Raw genomic sequence first — 16,719 nt, forward strand, 5'->3', positions numbered from 1 at the left:
AGTGGAATTTATGGTAGGAAGGCACGTCATTGTTGCTGTTCTGCTATCTTAGTAGGCATGTTTTGAAAAAAGTCACACCCTTTGTTGAGGGTTTATATTTAATCCGGGTGCAAATACTTTCTCCAACTGATATTGATGGTGCCTTTAAACAGCTTAGCCAAGGCAGTTTTGCTCTCACAGCTTGGCATACATGTACCTTTCAATTATGAAGGCTGCAACTATTTGGAAGACCTCATTTTATTAGGAAAAGTTCTAGTTCTTATAGTTTTAAGAGTGCATAAGAACCCTGAAATCAAAAGAAGCTAAAAAGGAAAAAACAAATTAATCCTTTCTGCTTTTTAGTGTGTTCACTTTTTTAACTGTTACTGTGTTGTGTAAAATCATTATTCCTATTTATCCTGTGGTCAGTTTGTCTCTTAAAAGAAAAATCCTTGTAGACTCTAGTGATGAAGTAAAAGTTTTATGTAGTTTTCTAAAGAATATACATTATGACTGTGTGAAGATTTTGAATTTAAAAACAGCCAGCATAAAAAGTCATGTTGGGCAGTATTCCTTGGAAGGAGGAGAACACAGCAATTTGCAGTTGAAATATTTTATTTGCAGCACTGTTTGTGCATTTCACTCTTTTTTGTTAATGCGCCTCAGGCTTTATGCCTCTTCATGGAAGACATGAACAGACTTCTCTTGATGTGTCACAAGCAGGTATTTAGCTCATTTCAGTGAGGTAGATGCTTAGAAGTTGCAGAACTATTTGCATGAGTTACGTTGTTCTGGTGTGCGTGAATTTGTTTAAGCAGATTTTTCATTTGCATTTATGTGGAGCCCAGACAATTTTGCTCGAGTCTAGGTATGGGAGAGAGATCAGTATGTTGGTTTGAGCTGTGTATATTACTGTTTTTGTTAGGCCTACATGGATACATTGCAAACTCAGTGGAGCTGGATTCTTCAAATCACCAAATGTATTGATGTTCATCTGAAAGAGAATGCGGCTTACTTTCAGGTGAGTAGTGATGTGGAGAATTCAATTACTTTTGTTAAAAGTGTGAATCCAATCACGGATACATTTATTGTGCATAAGACATTGTTGCCATGTTATAAATGCCACCAATCTGCCAGAGATGAACTGAGATTTCTCATTAAACGAGTCCATCAATTTTTAGCAGATATTTTTAAGAGCCATGTGCAAACAAATTCACAACTATTCTTCTGTAGTTCTTTGAAGAGGCCCAAGCCACAGAGTGCTACCTGAAAAACTTACAAGACTCCATCAGAAAGAAGTTCATCTGTGATAAGAGCATGTCACTGCAGTCTTTGCTGGAGCAGATCAAGGAGCTGGAGGTACTGTCACACTTGCCTGACAGGTTATGTTCTGTTTTTCTTGGAAATCAGCTACCCTTTTCAGATACCAAATGTAAACCCAGGTGCACTGCAATGTTTATATACAGTACTCTATGAACTTGAAACCATTATGGTATATTCCTGCCCACTTCACAGAACCACAGGGTATGCCGAGTTGGAAGGGACCCACAGGGATCATCCAGTCAGGAAGCCTAAAAATGGACCAGTGTTGTTTTAACTTGTGTAATACTGTTTGGGAATTCTGATTTCTTTTTAAACCTGTAATGAGTCCACCAAATTTCCAAGTTTCTGACACGCTAACAAATTTTAAAAAAATGAAACTTTTTTCTTACGTGATAGAATAGATTTTACTTCAAAGGATAAGTACATTCAATAAATGATTCTTCACGTCACTGTATCACTCTTGTCTCTTTGAAAGGACATAGCTCAGCTTTTTTAGCTGTTTGCTTATCATGAATTAAGTACTCTGATCCCAAACTGGAGAAGAATGGTCAGTGATGTAAAAGGCCAATTGATGAAGTCAGGTTTAAGAGTGTAGTTACTATCTTTTTTTTTTTGTTGACATTGATTTTGTCAGATTCTTTCAGTTTAGGCCTGTGTTCCTTAAACTTCACTGTAACCACATTGCAGATCTGCATGGAAAACCTGCTATGAAAATTTTGCAAACTTTGCACCTTGCCAGAGCTGCAAAGTTACTTAATCTGATGTTTCTCTTTTTTTTAAAAAAACCTGCAGTTTTACATTATAGGCCAAAGACTCATCCCACTAGAGCTAATGTAAGTTTTGCCTACTGTAAGCTCCAGATGAATCCCTCTCTTAATAAAACAATGGAAAATAGACAACATTTCTTTTTAGAATGATTTTGTAATCTACAATTAATTTTTGCAGAATGAACGAGAGAGAATTCTTGAATATAAGAGGCAAGTGCAGAGTTTGGTGAACAAATCCAAGAAGATTGTGCAGCTGAAGCCACGTAACCCAGACTACCGGAGTAACAAGCCCATTATCCTCAAGGCTCTGTGTGACTACAAACAGGATCTGGTACTGTATCCCTTTTTGGCTGAGAATGAACATCACATAAACTAGAACATGGCAAGTTAGTTAGTAAATAAGCTGTTAACATGATAGGTATAATCCCTTTGTCTGCTTTTGGTCCGCTTGAATTTCTTCAACAGAAAAAGCTCTTACTTCTCTTGCAATTATGAATAAACAGGCTAGGTTCTGATTAGTTAATAAGTTTTAATTACTAATATTAGTCTGTTAAATATCATTAATACACATGTTTCAAATTTGCAAATCAAAGTCTTGTTGATAATAGGATTAGAATTTTTGACACAGGTCTTCCCACCATCTACACTTTTTTTGGTGATTGCTCACCTTTCCAGTGTCTCTCTGGATCCTTAGGTGAACGTTTCATGTAACAAAAGGTGAGGAATGTACCTTGGTACGTTGGTATCCCCATTTTTTTTGATGGATAGAGTATGAAATGAGCGATGTTTTTGATTCCTCCTCTATACTGAGGCTGCTTGGGTTTTTTTATGGTTTTTTTTTTTTCCTAACAGTAGGCTTAGATGCATTTTCTGCATCCATGATTTTTCCTGCTCCATGACCACACCCATGGCTGCACTGTGTCAGGATTTCTGGCAGTTGGGGCTGGTGAATCTAGCTCTGCCACACTCACTCCCAGTCTGTTTGCAAATATGGATGCAGCACTATGCATCCTTAGGCCTTGGGCTCACTGGCTTACAGCCATGCACAGTTGCATAGCTTACCATGGCCATGTGTCCACATTCAGCCTTTGATGTTTGTCAGGGCAAGCTCCAAGTCTGATGATGAACCAGACTGGCAACTGCTCAGTGTTCTGTGGTTCCTGCTTGCTTTTTTTTTTTTTTTTTTTTTTTTTTTTTTTTTTTTTTTTTTTTTTTTTTTTTTTTTTTTTTTTTTTTTTTTTTTTTTTTTCTCTCTCTCTTTTCTTCATATGGCAACCAGATTCAGGGTGAAATGGTTGATCTGTGCTGATCTCTTACCTCAGTATGAAGCCAACATACACACGCAGACCTGGCAGCTGGGAAACACTCCTGTTTCTGTGATTCGCATGCATCTTCCTTGTCTGTCTCTCCTAGAAACCCCATTTCCCTTAATTAAAGAAAACAATTGTTGTGCGTTTCCTTACAGAAAACAGTGCGCAAAGGAGATGAATGTATCCTGAAGGACAATAATGAGCGCAGCAAGTGGCTGGTGACTGGCCCTGGAGGAGTGGATATGCTGGTGCCATCTGTCAGTCTTATCATCCCACCCCCCAATCCATTAGCAGTCGATCTTGCTACAAAGTGAGTTGCTGCCTGCATTTGAGCACCTGCCACTGGGATTAGATAGAGGAGTTCACTCAAAATAGCAACCAGTTACAAAATATGATCTGTGCCTTGATCAGAGTTCACTCTCCATGCCCCTAAGGGTGGGAGATTAAGGACTAGACCATTGACTTGAAGGTCACACTTCAGTGAAACTTGCTGGAATCTAAGTTGGGGTCCAAAAATATTGAAACATTAGCTTCTACGGGGCTTTTCTCATGTCTAATAATGAAACCCATGGAGAAATTAATTTCCAAGATTTTTTCAAGTAGGAAACAAGCCTTAATGCACTCCACATCTGGTAGATGTGTCTTGGGATTTTTTTGTAGCTATGCTACTGGGACAGATGCATTTTGATCATGCATTTGCTTTTCTCATGTCAGAATTGAGCAATACTACGAAGCTATTTTAGCTTTGTGGAACCAGCTGTATATCAACATGAAGAGCCTGGTGTCTTGGCACTATTGCATGATCGACATTGAGAAGATCAGAGCGATGACTATTGCCAAGGTAAGACCCCAGCTGTCCTACCGGCAGACTAGAGGCATCCATGACCTGATGTCTACTGTCTCAAACAAAGCTTGCAGTATCCTGTGCAGATATATGTTCTGCGAAACCATGGGCCTTCCTTTTGCTGGGTTGCATGAACAATTACATATGGAAGTTGTAATTTTATTAAACAAGAAGCAAAATGATATCCTACTCAAACGTGATATGGATAAACAGGAAGATAAGCTAAGGGAGTTTATTATATGCTTGCTGTACTTGTCCCCACTGTGCAAGTGCATGCATAGACAAAGTAAGAGGTAGATTTTCAAACTATTCTTAAGTTATGAAATGATTGTAACAAGAATAGATTAGCTCAGCAGGTACTCTTAACACCACACTTTTAGAGTCAGCCTGGGTAGGTTTTATTCTAGCAAGTACTTTGTGTTTTTTCTAGATGTATTAGTTTATACCTTATTGACTAACTAGTCATAAACCTTCCCCGGTTGCTTTTCTTTTTTAATTTTATTTTTTAAATTCCCTTCTTCCTTATTTCAGCTGAAAACAATGCGTAAGGAAGATTACCAGAAAATAATAACTGACCTGGAGATCCATTATCAAGAGTTCCTCAGGAATAGCCAAGGCTCAGAGATGTTTGGTGATGAAGACAAACGAAAGATCCAGACCCAGTTCACTGATGCTCAGAAGCACTACCAAACCTTGATTATACAACTGCCTAATCAACCACGACAGTCACAAACAGGTTTGCCATCCTCCTGGTTTTTGGAGAGTTTAGACAACCTGGGTTTTGTTGTTCTAGGAATTGTGCATGGTACATTCTTTTAGTGTGAAAATGTTCTTTTGAACAAATTAATTGAAACCTGTTCAAGAACTGTTCTGCTGTCTCTCAACGTAATAAAATCGGCCATATGCAGGGAAGATTTTGTTCTTTCCTACTTTGGTGGGAATCTGGGAATGGTCCTCCAAAGTTCATGGAACTTGCTGGGAAAATGAGAGGAATTTAGTCCATTTGATATGTTTTTAGTTATTATGAAGCTGAGTTTGGGGAAGCAAGTTTGTCCTTTTGTGAAAAAACTGCATAAGGGCCCAGAACTTCTGCCTGTTCTCGGTTCTACAGATCAACTCAGTGCTGAGATCACTTGGGCACAACATTGGCTTCCTCTATGTGGATGCTCAGTCCTCTGGCAGTTAACATTTACCCAATTCCCTTTGCAGTGGTCCCAACTGAGTCCTGTCCTGTGGGTTCCTCAAACACCGTTATCGTTAATGAGAGAAACAGAGAGCATGAGAAGCAGGAGGCCTGGCTGCTGATGGAGCTTCAGAAACTTCGGCGTCAGATTGAAGCTTCTGAGATTCAGATGGTTCAAAGAGCTCCTCTGGGAGTGGATCAAGGGGCTATGCATGACTTTTCAGTCAGAATAAAGGATTTAGAGGTAATTTTGGATATTTTTCTTGGAGCATCTCAAGCTCAGTATGATTCTGTGTGGCAGAGCATACTGCAGTTCTGCTTCTGATCAGTTGGGAAAGACACACATCTTGTGCAGAAAAGTCTCAACTGGAAAATAACCATGATGATTTGGATTGGAGTTTAGCTTCTAAGTAGAAAAAGTTGATTCTTGAATTTTAGAAGTCACATTCTGCCTGGCAAAGAATACAGGAAGACTGATCTCAAGTGGCATGAGCTTGTGCTAAGCCTCATCCAGGGTAAAGCACTGTTTAAAATCCTTTTCCAAGGACCCCATTTTACTACCTACCTATGAAGTGCTGTCTGTGGATGCAGACTGGATACATGAGTCCTACAGATTCTCTCCCTCTCCTAGTTCTTAAGATTTATAGGAGACTGGAGAGAGAATATTAGTAAGGGGGGGGAACAGGTTTAGTATGTGAGAAATTCCCCTGAATCAATGAGGTTGCAAAGGTACTAAGAGCAGAAGGACCTTGGCATGTCTGCCAAGTGCAGTAGGCATCTGGCAGTAAAGCACTTTGCTTTCAACAGAGATGAGTTTTAGAGCAGAGGGACTCAAAAAGAGGTATTACCTATTGCAGAGTGTCAAAAAAGAAACTGCTCAGTATTACTTGCCTTGAAGAAAGCAAGCTCAGTCACTGCTTCAGTCCTCAGTCAAGCTGGTTATATAACAGTAGACTATTCGTATAAGGAGACCAATTCCATATGAGCTATGGAATGATCAGCCAAACAAAAATGTGTAAACCAGGCATTTTCTTTCCTTAGGGTGTGCAGAATGACTCTCAAATAATGGCTGAAACACTCAATAAGCATAAGGACTTGCTGCCTAACTTCAGAGGCTGTGAAAAATATGTGTACTTGCAATCGGAGATAAATGCCCTATTTCAAAAGCTGGAAAATATTAATGGTGTTTCTGCTGGCTACTTAGACAGGTAAGAAAATTGATGTTGTAGCCATAAATATTCACTTTCTCCTATAATTCTTAGTCCAGATACCTGCCTTCTGTTGACAGTAGTGTAAAATTGCACCTTCTTTTCTATAAATTCTGTATATGTGGGTAGAAACAGACACGTGAATTTCTTCTCTTTTCTGGAATACTTTACAAAAAGAAAGCGTGAATCATGGGTATCACAGAAAATTCTTGTGCTACCTGTTCTTTTTAACTAATCATCTGCAATTAGAAATATCACCCTTCCTTTCCCAGTACACAATGGATTTGTCTTGTATTTTTTATTTTAGCTTGAATGCACTGAGGTGTCTGCTCCAGGTTATTCTACAAACAGAAGACGTGATCAGAGTTTTTGAAGTCAGGCTGTCTGAAGAGGAGACTATTCCTTTGGATCTTGATAAAGTAGAGGCTTATCGGGCTTGTCTGAAGGTGAGGGGCCAAGACCCAAGGCCATGGAAAGACAAAATTCGTAGCTGCTAGCACTGGCCTGTTAAGCTTGGTGAAACCCTTGAAAACCACGGGAGATAGAATTGCTGATCTTGTTGTATTTTACACATAGGCGTACAATGCTTTTGTAAATCAGGCGCAGTGCCACTGGATGGTCGAGGGAGGTGATTGTCCCGCTCTAATTTGTGCTGGTGCGACCTCACCTTGAGCACTGTTTTGAGTGCAGTTTTGGGGACCACAATATAAGAAATATACAAAGCTATTAGACAGCAACCAGAGGAGGGCTGTGAAGGTGATGAAGGGTCTAGATTGAATGCCATACAAGAAGCAACTGAGGTCACTTGGTTTGTTCAGCCTGGAAAAGAGGAGACTGAGGGGAGATCTTGCAGTTTACAGCTTCTTCAGAAGAGGAAGTGGAGGGTCAGGGACTGATCTCTTCTCTCTGGTGACCAGAACCCAAGGGAACAGCATGAAAGTGCCAGGGAAGGTTTAGATTAGTTATTAGGAAACAGTTCTTCATTCAGAAGTTGGCTGGGCATAGGAACAGGCTCCCCAGGGAAGTGGTCATAGCACCAAGCCTGACAGAGTTCAAGAAGTATTTGTACAGCCCTCTTAGGCTCATGGTGTGATTCCTGGGGCTGTCCTGTGCAGGGCCAGGAGCTGGACTTCAATGATTCTTGTAGGTTCCTTCCAACTCAGGATAGTTTAGAATTCTATGAAATTATTGAAAGGAATATATGTGTTATTACTTCTTCCATCCTCTGGTTGTTGCTGCCCCTGCAGCAAAGGCAATTGTATGGAAGATTTCCATAATCCGTTTCCGTACAACATTATCTGTGTTTATTTGTATCACTCATGAAGGTAGATTTGAAGACAGTATCTCCTTTCTTGCAAACAGGCTTGTTAATTGCCCTTGTTGTCCTCTAGTTGTAACACGTAAATTTGAATATTGTTGTGTTTCCTAGTTTTGGTGTAGGGTCTGTGTCAAACCTTACAGTGAAAACTATCTGTCCTGTATAAGGGGAGGAGGCAAATAACTGTGCTGAACAAAAAGCTGGCTTGCAGATCCAGTCTTTTTCTGCCATTGAGCTGGACCTTTTGTGCACTGAGTGTGTTTGTGAAAACAAGGACTCTTTCATTGTTTCCTATTCTTAGGTGTAGTAGGGAAAAAGTGTGTAGGTGTCACAAATGCAGTACAAGCAAGTCACCTTTTTATCATTTTAAATGAGAGGTGCAGTTCAGTTGCTGGGAGTTGTTCTTAACTAGAGTAAATTTGAACTACACACACAAAACATAAATAAAATAATGCTTGAGCATATTATCAAAGGCTGTAGCCATTCCTGTGGCTGGGGGATGCAAGACAGACCACTGCCTACACTGTGTATTCCATTTGGTGATACCCTGCAGTACGTGAGTATGTGTATACAAACAAGTGTGTGTGTAAAGAAACATCTCCATGTAAGATGTTTATAAAAAATGTAAACAGGAAAAAAAAATCTGTGGTGATTTTTATATGTTTAAAAACTGGGTATGCCAGTCCTGAGGCTTGATTCCACAGCTGTTGCAAGTGCAGGGATCTTTTGTATTTCAGTGATATTTTCTATTTAGTTGTTTCTAGGAACAAGCAAGGATCTTGTTCTGTTCTGGTCACTGCTCTGCATAGTTCTGAGAAACTGAAATGTTCTCTTCAGAATATGACCACAGAGGGCTTTGGTTTAGCAAATTATTTAAAGTCTAACATTAATCAGATTTTTAAACCAAAGTGTTCATCAGAGTAGGTGTTTCACTTTAAATATATTAAGTCCAGCTGACATCACTATACATACCTTACTGATTTAGAAACAATATCTTTAGATCCCAGCACATTGTGCATGCTCTGAAATTGGTTAAATTTCAGTATCTTCTCAAGAATAAAATATATGATAGCATTTTGTTTTTTCTCCAGAAAATGAAAGCAGACCTAAATATGAAGAAGTCACTACTGAATACCTTGGAAAATGAGCTGCAGAGAACACTTCAGATTCACTCACAGTCTTGCCAGGCATATACTCTGTATGACATGGACATTGGAAAGTACTGTGACAAAGTTACCCAGCTAATAGACCGCTGGCAGAGAGCTGATAAGCAGATAGATAACAGGTTTGTTCATATTTCCACAGCTTTTTTCTTATTGCTATTGCTACTAAGATCATCTTAACACTGAGTCTAAAAGAACTGATGTGCAGTAATCTTCACTTCCAAAGGACAAATGGTGACTTCAGATCAATAAGACTTAAGCAACTGTGAATAGGTTGAACATACTTTAAAAAGGATTGTGTAAGCCCAAGCAGAAAAATGTAGGTAGCCATGTAAATGTCTAACCTATGTGCTAAGGAGCTGTTGTCATTTTCTTTTTTGTTTTAATTCTTGATAATGTCCTTGGATTAAGTACTTCTGGTCAGCAGTTTCCCTCTCAAACAAAGCAAGCATGCTTATTCCTGCATACTATGTACTCGAGGATTAAAAAACTAACAGTAGGAATTAAGTAAAAAAATCTGAATCTGTAAAAAATTAAGTAAATTAAATTAAGTAAAAAAATCTGAATGAAGGCATACTCTGATTATTTGTGGCTGCAGGTAAGGTATGGTTAGGTTCGGTTTATTTTGTTTTTACTTGAGGACAAAATGTAGTCCTAATAATAAAAATGGACTGGTTGCTGGTTGTTCAGTGAAAATTTAGAACAAGAATACCAAAGTCAGTGAACTTGATTCTTGTCACTGCAAGGTTTTATCCATCCCTCACTTAACTGACAGGAAGGCCCAACCTCTGTATTATAGAGTTACTCAAAAGTAAGGCACTAAAAACCCATATTGGGTGACTGATAATCAGTACAATTCTCAGGTTTAGTATGTGAGAAATTTATTTGAAATTTTTGTTAAGAATCTCCTATTCAGGGCTTCCCATAGTTTTATGTGGTTTACTACTGTGTCTCATTTCTGAAAATTGTGTGAAGAGAGAGAAAGAGAATGCACTTTGACATTCCTTCTGACAGGTTTTTTCCCTTTTTTTTTCTAGATCGTGGGATTTAGAAAGGCAGATCAAACAGCTGAAGACTTACCGAGATCTCTACCAGGCTTTGTGCAAATGGATCTGTGATGCCAAGCGCCGGCAGGATTCCATTGAGTCCATGAAGCTGTGCGATTCCAACACTATCATGAGATATCTACATGATCAGAAGGTATGCAGCACCTGAACGAGCTGTCTTTGGTTATCTGTTTTGCTGTACAGTATCAATGCAGTCTGCAATACAATGGTCTGTTATGAATTATAAAATACATAAGCTACCAAAACCCACCATGTGTAGAAGACAGGGGAGAGGAAATATTATTATCCTCATTACTTTCTGTCAGCACTGCTACAGATTATGAACAAGGCTGTTTTTGGCTCCTACATGTTCACTGACACTTCTGCACATCAGCTTTGAATTAATTCAAGGGACTGTAAGATGATGCAATTTATGGGACAAATTACAGCACAAAAATGAAAAGTGAGGAAATAATCTGAACTTAAGTCAAGGAACTCTCCCTCCCCAGCTCTGGGGCGTGTTCAGTTTTTGGGTGTTCTTTCTGAGAACGACCTTCTCATGCACAGAGAGCTTGCTATTGTAAAAACTGCCCACCCACAGGTCATTTCAGGTCTCAGCCCCAGGAGTTGCAGTAGTCTCCTGCTACAGGTGCTTTCTGATGGAGGCAGCATGTACAGGAGGAAATACTGGTAAATCTTGAGGGAGTGTTTCATGGCTCACTTTTCTCTTGACAGAACTTGCACAGTGAAATCTGTGGGAAGCGAGACAAAGTTGAGGAGCTTCTCAAGCATGCAGATCAGTGCTCAGCTGCAATTAAGGTACTTGGATCTCAGCATTTTTATGGGGTGTGGTTTTTCACAGTCAGGCACATTTCATTGTCTCTGCTCTGCTGACGGGTGAAAAGTTGGCTGCCTGACGTGTGTGTACAGAAATTGCTGGGGTAAAGCACTTCTGTGTATAAAATAAAATGAAAGCAATTTTGTACTTGCCACCTGAAGACTATGGGATCAGTGTGGCAGCAGGTACCAGTGAGAGCTTCTCTTTAGGTGAAGCAAAGCCTCCTTCTTGCCAGACCAAACTTTCCAGTTTACATGGTAAAAAATATAAGGGAGTGAAGAACAGATTGGTATCTTATGAATTCGGTCTGACTAGGATCTGATCTAGGAGGAAAGACAAATGCAGGTTAGCAGGAGGAATGGTGTGCAGTAGCCACGCAAACCAATAACATAAGGAGGGAGTGGTTTTGTGGTCCTTGCATTTTTATGTCACCTTTATATCCGTGCTTTCTGCAGCTCAGTCTTACTCTCTGTGACAAAGATCTTGCTATTTATGTGATGTGGCATATGTGATACAAAAGAGATGGAGAGACAGTTATTTCTGATGAAGTTTTGGCTGATAACAGTGCTTAGAGTAGTTGCTCCCATGAATCTTTCTCACTTACACGTAGCCCTCAAATAACAGAAACACTTGTCTTTTTTGCAAAACATTTTTTCTCTTTTCCCTTGTCATTCTCCCCTATGAATCTCCACAGTGGCACTTGACCTGATGAGCTTCTGTTTATGACAGAGGATCATCTGTACATGGCTAGAAATATAAAAAAAGGGGAAAATGTAGCTTTTATTAAGAAAACTAAACCAGAACAATCCAAAACTTTGTATTTTCCGAAATACAGACTCCCACAGTATTCCTTGGCAGTTACTAAAGAGGGCTTACTTTTCTTCATCTTGTTTTTCAGGACTATGAACTACAGGTTGCTTCCTATAGTTCGGGATTAGAAACGTTGCTCAACATACCTATCAAGAAGAGTGTGGTTCAGTCTCCTGCAGTGCTGATTCTACAAGAGGTATCTTTCCTTCCTCCCCACCAATCTTTTGAATACATTTGTTTGTCCATGCAAGCCATTCTGAGTCATATCCAGCTGTATTCTAATAATTAGCACTGTCATTGGCAATGTGCGCTAAGGACGTAAGCACAAGGAATTAGTGCAGAATAGTCTCTGTGCTGTAAAATCAGACTTGGGCTTGTTTAGACAAGTAGATTAGCCCTCAGGAATTTACCTCATTCCTATTCAATGTCCATTGCATGCATATTGTGAGAAAAGAAGATCTGTGCCCCAAGTGGATTAGTCACTTTCAACCTGGGAACTAACTACTATTAAAAATTTAACTGAGGTTACTCGTGACTGTCAGACAGGAAGAGCATGATGAACCAGGGGATGAAGGCTTGGATTTAATATCACATCAGCCATGGGGGAAAACAATCTTGAAAAAGAAAAGTGTGGGTTTTTCAGAAGGAAAAATTTATCCATTTGGGGTCCTCAGAAAGTCATGTAATTTGTGAGGAGAATTTGCTTTTTACTTTGTCAAGTGATATGTTTCCTCAAGTGGATTGGAATCCTGTAAATGATCTGGGCATAAGTATATTCATATCTAACTCTGTGGTACAAGCTGCTAACAATTCTCTTTCTTTTCAAGGCTAACGAGGCTCAGTCTCGTTATATAGAGCTTCTTACAAGATCAGGAGATTATTACAGATTCTTGAGTGAAATGTTAAAGAGTATGGAGGACTTAAAGGTATTGTAAACATTTTATTTTTTTACCTTTTATTTCTGTTATAAATGAGCAAACCATCACTGATCAGAGACAGAACACACAGTGTAAAGCAGTGCACAAAACTATATCCTGAACTCAGAGGTGTCCTATGAAGGGAACATGCATCTTCTGTGAAAGAGTACAGTGTTTACAAAATTACCTCCAAGGTCATATAGGAGGTGAGGTGGAGAACACTGCCCTTCTTGGTAAATAGGAGGTGCTTATCAAAGTATGCAAGACATCCTTCTCTGCCCATCCCAGCCTTGACCTCAGTGAGAGTACAATTACCTCAGTGCTGAAAACTTGCTTCTCACAGTTAAAGGCACCTCATTTCAAGCCATGTTCTAAAGTGTTTTAAAAGGAGCAACTCCTGCTTTGATACAGCTCAGTGAAACAGAGAGGCCCATTTAAGGAGTTGCATATACAGAATGTCATGTCCCTGTTTGAAAATCGTGGAGATTCTAAAGGCGACTGTTTCACACTTTGCCAGTGAACTTTTGGTACACTGATTTTACTGTCTGTATTGCATCTCCCTCCCCTCATCAAGTATTATTTCCCCTCTGAAAGTCATTGTGCTGATTTCTGAAAAAGGTTTGACTCTGAGTAAATAAGGATTCCAGAATTTGTCTTGATGACATTAAATAAAAAAGGATTTTTAGCTGTCTTTGAAGCAGTGAAAAAAACCCCCACTTTCAAGTTGTCAGTGTTACAAATACATATTGTATATTGTATTGCATGTGATGATTTTGCAACAGTTGTCACAAGCATTTATGTGATTTTTTCTGTTTGCCTTTCTGCTATCATGTTGCAGATGAAAAACACCAAAATTGAACTCTTGGAAGAAGAACTCAGGCTTGCTAGGGATTCAAATTCAGAGACAAGCAACAAACATAAATTCCTGGAGCAAAATCTGCAGAAGTACCAGATGGATATTTCTCAGCTCAAGGCAAAGCTGATGAGTTTGGAGGAGATGAAAAGACAAGCTGAAATGGATGGAAATTCTGCTAAGCAAAACCTAGACAAATGCTATGCCCAAATAAAGGATCTAAATGACAGAATAACCAGGTTGACTTATGAGACTGAAGATGAGAAAAGGAAAAGGAAGTTGCTGGAGGATAGATACGAGCAGCAGAAGAATGACTATGACCAGCTGCAAAAAACAAGACAAAATGAGAAAGACAGCCTTGGTTGGCAAAAGTTAGAGTCTGAGAAGATCATCAAGGAGAAGGAGTACGAGATAGAAAGATTAAGGGTTCTTCTTCAGGACGAAGGCACACGGAAGAGGGAATATGAAAATGAGCTGGCTAAGGTAAGAAACCAGTTTAGCGAGGAGATGAGTAATTTAAAGAACAAGTATGAAACAGAAATTAATATTAAGAAGACCACAATCCAGCAGATAGCTGCACAGAAAGATGATGATGCCAAAGGCCTCAGAGCCCAGGTTGACAGACTGACAAGAGAAAACAGAGACCTTAAGGATGAGATTGTGAGGCTGAACGATGCCATTCTTCAAACGACAGATCAACGGCGGAGGGCAGAAGAAGATGCTCTTCAGCAGAAGGCTTGCAGTTCTGAGGTGTCACAGCAAAAGCATCAGTTGGAGCTGGAGCTGAAACAGATCATTCAGCTTCGTGGCGAAGACAACTCAAGATACAAGCAGGCTCTTGAGGAGGCTGCCTCAACTATTCAGGATAAAACTAAGGAGCTGGAAAGGCTAAAGCTTCAGCTTCAGGATGAGGCTAAAAGCCGATGGGAACTTGAAAATGAATTGGCTAAGGTAAGAAACAGTTATGATGAGGAAATTATTAGTTTAAAGAACAAATATGAAACTGAGATTAATATCACAAAGAACACAATTCACCAGGTCACCATGCAAAAGGAAGAGGAGACAAATAATTATAGAACACAGCTTGATAATGCCATGAGAGAAAATAGGAATTTGTGTGAGGAAATTAGGAGACTGAAGAATACAATAAGTCAGACAACAGATAATCTGCGGAAAATAGAAGAGAACGCTCAGCAGCAGAAGGCAGCAGGCTCAGAGCTTTCTCAGAAGAAACAGCAGCTGGAGATTGAGCTAAAACAAGTTATTCAGAGGCACTCTGATGAAAGCATGCGGTACAAGCAGTCACTTGATGATGCTTCTAAGACCATTAAGGAAAGAAACAAGGAGATTGAAAGGCTGAGAAAGTTGTTGGATGTAGAAACAAGTCAGAGGAAAGAAGCGGAGGATGAGAACAGTCAGTTAAAAAGAGTCCAGTTTGACCTGCAGAAAGCAAACACGAGTGCTACTGAGACAATTAACAAGCTGAGGATCCAAGAGCAGGAACTGGCCAGACTGAAAATTGACTATGAAAGAATTTCACAGGAGAAAAAAGGCAGGGATCAAGAAAGTGCAAAGTTCCAGAGCACTGTGAAAGACTTGCAGATCCAGAAACATAAGCTGGAGGAGGAACTTTGCAGACAGAATAAAAATTTAATGGAGGAGACGTCCAGGAGGAAGAAACTAGAGGAGGAAATAGAAGGCATGAGGAGATCTCTCAGAGACCAATCAGTTAAAATAACTAATCTCACACAGCAGATAGAGGAAGTATCTATTGTAAAGAAGAGAAATGAAGATGACCTTAGACACCAAAGAGAAGTATTAGATGGTCATGTGAGAGAGAAGCAAAGATACATGGAGGAGATAAGAAAATACACATCCGATATCGAGACTTTACGTCGTCAGTTGGTCCAAGAACAGGAGCAATTGAAACAGGCTCACCTACGATATGAGCACTTACAGAAAAGCTCTGAGGAAAAAAGCAAAGCCTTGAATGAGTGCAAAATAGAAATTGAAAGGCTTCAGTCTCTCACCGAGAACCTAACGAAGGAACACTTGTTACTGGAGGAAGAGCTGCGAAATGTTAGATTGGAGTACGATGATCTCAGAATGGTCAGAAGTGAAGTTGATGAGAAAAATACCACCATTGCTGAACTAAAGAATCAGCTTCAAATGAGCAGCAAGCAAACCCTGGAACTTCAGGGGTTGATTAATGATTTACAGAAAGAAAGGGAAAAATTGAGACAGGAAATTGAAAAATTCCAAAAGCAAGCTCTAGAGGTATTCAAATATATTTTGATCCCAGCTTTACTGTCTGTCAGATATATAATTAATTACAGTGTCCATTTGAACAAATTAATTCACCCTTTGCTGTTTAAAGTCACTGCACTTGTGACTAACATTCCCTTTATGACTTTCTCTTATTAATTTTTAAATAAAAATGGCAGGATTTGGCCCCTTCCTTAGCCTCTTTACTCCCTGGAAGTTCTAGGGATCCATAAGCTGTCTTATCATCTAGCCAAGCCTTGCCTTCAGCCGTTGCCCCAGGAGAAACATGGGCTCCGTGCCAGTCTCCACCTAACCATCCTAGGGGAAGATGAGAGTACATGGACTACCACTGTGCTTTAATGGTCCCCTGCTGGCTGTGTGCCTCCCCGGGCTGTTTCAGCCAGGATGGCTTAAAGCGGTCCTTTGAGGCTGACCTGAGTGCTGTCACAAACTAAACTGGCTAAAAACCCCAGAACCAACAAGCTTTCAAAGTGCTGCTTAGCTGGGTAAGGTGGTGACTACAAGTAAGGATTAAAGATCACGTTGTCAGCTGTACCTAAAGTACTTAAAGCCTACATTTCATTGACTGTTTTGGGGATTTATGTTCCTAAGTCACCAAGGGCATTTGCAAATTTTACTGTTGGCCCTTATTTCTTAAACTCCAGGTGACAACATAAACAAGTAAAAGAAAACATTTTTTCATATTTTATTCTGCATGGTTTCTTGTTCGAAGAGGTACTCTTTAAATATATACAAGTGAGCACTTGTGAAAATGTTTCTTTGTTTTTTTCTGTATTTTCCCCTTTTCTCATTCCCATTCTCAGTCATTCTTTCCTTTATTCAGTTTTTCTTTCCTTTATTTTAAAAATCTTAATAATGGTTTCAAAAAAATACT

At 39.5% G+C, this 16,719-nt stretch overlaps 1 protein-coding gene across 3 annotated transcripts in view; it reads left to right on the plus strand.

Annotated features, from left to right (window-relative positions):
• Positions 1-16,719, plus strand: part of DSP (desmoplakin) — a 38,417-nt gene that overhangs the window by 17,119 nt on the left and 4,579 nt on the right. The window contains exons 9-23 of one of the 3 annotated variants that reach the window (XM_027897366.1): positions 905-1,000; positions 1,213-1,338; positions 2,248-2,400; positions 3,535-3,689; positions 4,094-4,220; positions 4,755-4,959; positions 5,433-5,650; positions 6,448-6,614; positions 6,922-7,060; positions 9,024-9,217; positions 10,133-10,295; positions 10,877-10,960; positions 11,878-11,985; positions 12,617-12,715; positions 13,545-15,836. In XM_027897366.1, the coding sequence (XP_027753167.1) occupies positions 905-1,000; positions 1,213-1,338; positions 2,248-2,400; positions 3,535-3,689; positions 4,094-4,220; positions 4,755-4,959; positions 5,433-5,650; positions 6,448-6,614; positions 6,922-7,060; positions 9,024-9,217; positions 10,133-10,295; positions 10,877-10,960; positions 11,878-11,985; positions 12,617-12,715; positions 13,545-15,836 (4,326 nt within the window). The remainder of the gene's footprint in view (positions 1-904; positions 1,001-1,212; positions 1,339-2,247; positions 2,401-3,534; positions 3,690-4,093; positions 4,221-4,754; positions 4,960-5,432; positions 5,651-6,447; positions 6,615-6,921; positions 7,061-9,023; positions 9,218-10,132; positions 10,296-10,876; positions 10,961-11,877; positions 11,986-12,616; positions 12,716-13,544; positions 15,837-16,719) is intronic. The other 2 variants (XM_027897368.1, XM_027897367.1) reach the window with 2 other exon arrangements.

The sequence above is a fragment of the Empidonax traillii genome, unplaced genomic scaffold (assembly GCF_003031625.1).
Source record: "Empidonax traillii isolate 1590-97213 ecotype Southwest subspecies unplaced genomic scaffold, ASM303162v1 scaffold537:size946161, whole genome shotgun sequence".
Taxonomy (NCBI): domain Eukaryota; kingdom Metazoa; phylum Chordata; class Aves; order Passeriformes; family Tyrannidae; genus Empidonax; species Empidonax traillii.